General features: G+C 33.6%; 1 protein-coding gene across 1 annotated transcript; it reads left to right on the forward strand.

Moving 5' to 3' along the window:
* The first annotated feature begins 433 nt into the window (after positions 1–433).
* On the forward strand, positions 434–3,005 carry LOC110728056 (probable indole-3-pyruvate monooxygenase YUCCA5). Its single transcript, XM_021907671.1, has 3 exons — positions 434–1,539; positions 1,723–2,094; positions 2,217–3,005. The coding sequence occupies exons 1-3, from the start codon at positions 859–861 to the stop codon at positions 2,439–2,441; spliced, it is 1,278 nt and encodes a 425-aa protein (XP_021763363.1). The 5' UTR covers positions 434–858; the 3' UTR covers positions 2,442–3,005.
* The last annotated feature ends 294 nt before the right edge of the window (positions 3,006–3,299 follow it).

The raw sequence follows: 3,299 nt of genomic DNA on the forward strand, positions 1-3,299 counted from the left end.
AAAATATATAAAGATGATATGTAAGTATATCTTGTTTACAAATACATTTGTGGTACTCCGTACATGATTAGGTTTAGCTACATCTTACAAACACCGTTTAATATCAAACACACATATATTTCTTTGTGTAGTAAACTAGTAAAAAACCTAAAAAAGTTCCAACTAGACACTTCATTTTGTTAATTAGTTTATTACTAATTTAGCTACTCATATAACAAACACAAATCACAATGACAACGTACCTATAATCCAAATTATAATCAACATACAACATACTCTTTCATTTTTATTGAGATTATTCAACATAAGGTGTCAAATTCCTAAACTACGTGGTGTCGAAGAGGCACATTTCTATTGGTCATAATATGCTTACTCGGTTTCCAACATAATTAATTAATTTTAATTTCATTATAATTTAGAAATTAATAAAAATTAGTACAATTTAGAATCCTACCCTCCGCCACCCCCCTACCAAATAGCTACAAATTGATAGAGAATGTATTAAAAGCCGTCACATTCTCTTGGATTTCCAAGAACACCCTTCTAAATTATTTATATTATTTAAAATATTATTTTCCTTTAATATTATTATTTAATCAAGAATTATACCTTTATTTATTATAAGTCAGAAGAATAAAATAATCCTTGAATTAGTATAGCTCATGATTTGTAAGTCACTCACTCTCACTCATTTCACATGCTTTCTCTCTCCTAATTCCCTATATAAACCTCTCCACTTACCCACCTCATTTCAACAACAAAAACAACATCAACAAACATACCAAAAAAAAAAAACACTCACTACTACTCTTCAAACAACAAATTAAAATTCAAACACCCTTTTATTGCAAAAACACAATGGATCAAATGTTCAATTTAGCATCTATAGGAGATAACGGAGATGATCTATTATCCTGTCGATTCGTGTGGGTTAATGGCCCCGTGATAGTCGGGGCCGGCCCCTCGGGTTTAGCCGTAGGGGCTTGTTTAAAAGAACAAGGTGTACCATTTGTTGTCCTAGAAAGAGCCGATTGCATTGCCTCACTTTGGCAAAAACGTACCTATGATAGGCTTAAGTTACATCTACCTAAACAATTTTGTCAATTGCCGAAAATGCCCTTCCCTGAATCTTTCCCCGAGTACCCCACTAAAAGGCAGTTTATTGACTACCTTGAGTCTTACGCTAACCATTTCGATATTAACCCTCACTTCAATGAGTGTGTTCAATCTGCTAGATTTGATGAAACATTTGGGCTTTGGCGGGTCAAGACTGTGGGCCAAGGCCCAACTAAGCCCGAAGTCGAGTACGTGTGCCGGTGGCTAGTCGTGGCCACCGGTGAGAACGCCGAGTGTGTGGTGCCCGACATTGACGGGCTTGCACACTTTGGCGGGAAGGTGATTCATTCGAGTGAGTACAAGTCCGGTGACTCTTACCGCGGCCAGAAGGTCCTAGTCGTAGGGTGTGGAAACTCCGGGATGGAGGTTTCCCTTGACTTATCGAACCACAATGCAGAACCCTCTGTGGTCTGTCGTAGCTCGGTAAGTCACAGAACCAATTATATATATATAAACCAATCCTGAACTTTAACCATCAGCTTAATTCAAAATGTTAAGTTGATGGTTGAAACTTAAGAATATGTTTTATATTCTATCAGTAACGACACAGTTTATATTGGAGTGGTATACTAATAAAAACTTGTACATTTTTTCTTATTCTATCAGGTTCATATCCTTCCAAGGGAAATCATGGGAAGATCAACGTTCGAGCTAGCAATGTTACTAATGAAATGGATCCCTCTTTGGTTAGTCGACAAAATCATGCTATTTTTCGCATGGTTTATGCTAGGAGACATGCGAAAATTCGGACTAAAAAGGCCAAACATCGGTCCACTCGAGTTAAAAAACAAACATGGCAAGACCCCTGTACTAGACATCGGGGCCTTAGCGAAAATTCGATCCGGTGACATCAAGGTTGTTCCAGGAATCAAAAGTTTCTACACCAATGGTGTCGAACTTGTCGACGGGCAAACACTAGTTGTTGATTCAGTCATTCTAGCTACCGGATACCGTAGCAATGTACCTTCTTGGCTTCAGGTTAGATAAAAAATCCTCTGTTTTCCTCTGTTTTTACTCTGTTTATTTTATATATATATATATTATGTTGAATATTTGTAATGTATATATTTATTAACCTTATTTTTGGTTTGTTTTAACAGGAAGGTGAATTTTTTAACAAAAATGGGTTTCCAAAGACACCATTTCCAAGTGCATGGAAAGGAAAGAGTGGATTATATGCAGTTGGGTTTACAAGAAGAGGATTAGCTGGTGCTTCTTTTGATGCTATAAAAATTGCACAAGATATTGGCAAAGTTTGGAAAGAAGAAACTATCCAAAAAAAACTTACTGCTCCACGTCATAGGAGGTGTATCTCCACTTTCTAATCAAATAAAAAAAAAAATTATAAAAAAAGTTAAAAAAAAATGAAAAATATTTATTTTTTGAGTGTGAATAATATATATATATAAATATATATTATGTAAATATGAAAAGATAGGAATTAGAGAGTAACAAAAAAGAAGGGGGGAGCCCCGAGCCCTCTCCGGGAGCAAGAAGCCCAAAAATTTTGAGACCTTACTATATTTGGTCATTTTTGTGTATTTATGGGATGAAGAGGCTTTTTTTTTTTTTTTTTTTTTTTTTTTAATTTCTATTTTTGGGGTTTTGGTTAGTTCATTCTTTTCTTCTTTCTTAATATGTAATACCTTGTACAATTACTTTGTTACAAATGAAATGAGAAATTTTTGGTCCATTCATTTCATATTTTTTCTAGTCTTTTCTAATTACTAACTTTCAATTAATAACGTTTAAAAAAAAAAAAGTTCGATGTTTTGTCTCTATATATTCGGATATCAAGATTTTTGAAAATTGAACTCCTATAACAATGATCAAGTAAAAATATCTCCTATATCGATTTTAAAATAGAGTTTCTAGGCCATGCTCTTTAATATTTCACTTGAATATATAAACTTAAATTAATTTATTTATTAAAATGTATTTTCATATTAAAACGTGTTTTAAAAGCATATTATCATTTCAAAATAAGACCTTAGTAAGAATAGATGGATGCAACGTGATCATTTGTGCGAACTTGACCGCGTGAAATTATTTTTAGAACCTATAAATTTTTTTCGAGATAAATCTGTCTTCGGCATACAGGTTAAATATGATCAATCTAACCTATATCATTATCGATCTTTTCCTTGTCCAAATACCAAAGAAATTATTATGAACGAGGCTAA

The sequence above is a fragment of the Chenopodium quinoa genome, unplaced genomic scaffold, assembly GCF_001683475.1.
Source record: "Chenopodium quinoa cultivar QQ74 unplaced genomic scaffold, ASM168347v1, whole genome shotgun sequence".
Taxonomy (NCBI): Eukaryota; Viridiplantae; Streptophyta; class Magnoliopsida; order Caryophyllales; family Amaranthaceae; genus Chenopodium; species Chenopodium quinoa.

Excerpts from the sequence above, each read along its gene's own strand:
- LOC110728056 (XM_021907671.1), top strand. The coding sequence starts at position 859 with ATGGATCAAATGTTCAATTTAGCATCTATAGGAGATAACGGAGATGAT. Across the intron at positions 1,540-1,722 it reads CTGTGGTCTGTCGTAGCTCG|GTTCATATCCTTCCAAGGGA; the intron begins GTAAGTCACAGA and ends TTATTCTATCAG. Across the intron at positions 2,095-2,216 it reads ATGTACCTTCTTGGCTTCAG|GAAGGTGAATTTTTTAACAA; the intron begins GTTAGATAAAAA and ends TTGTTTTAACAG.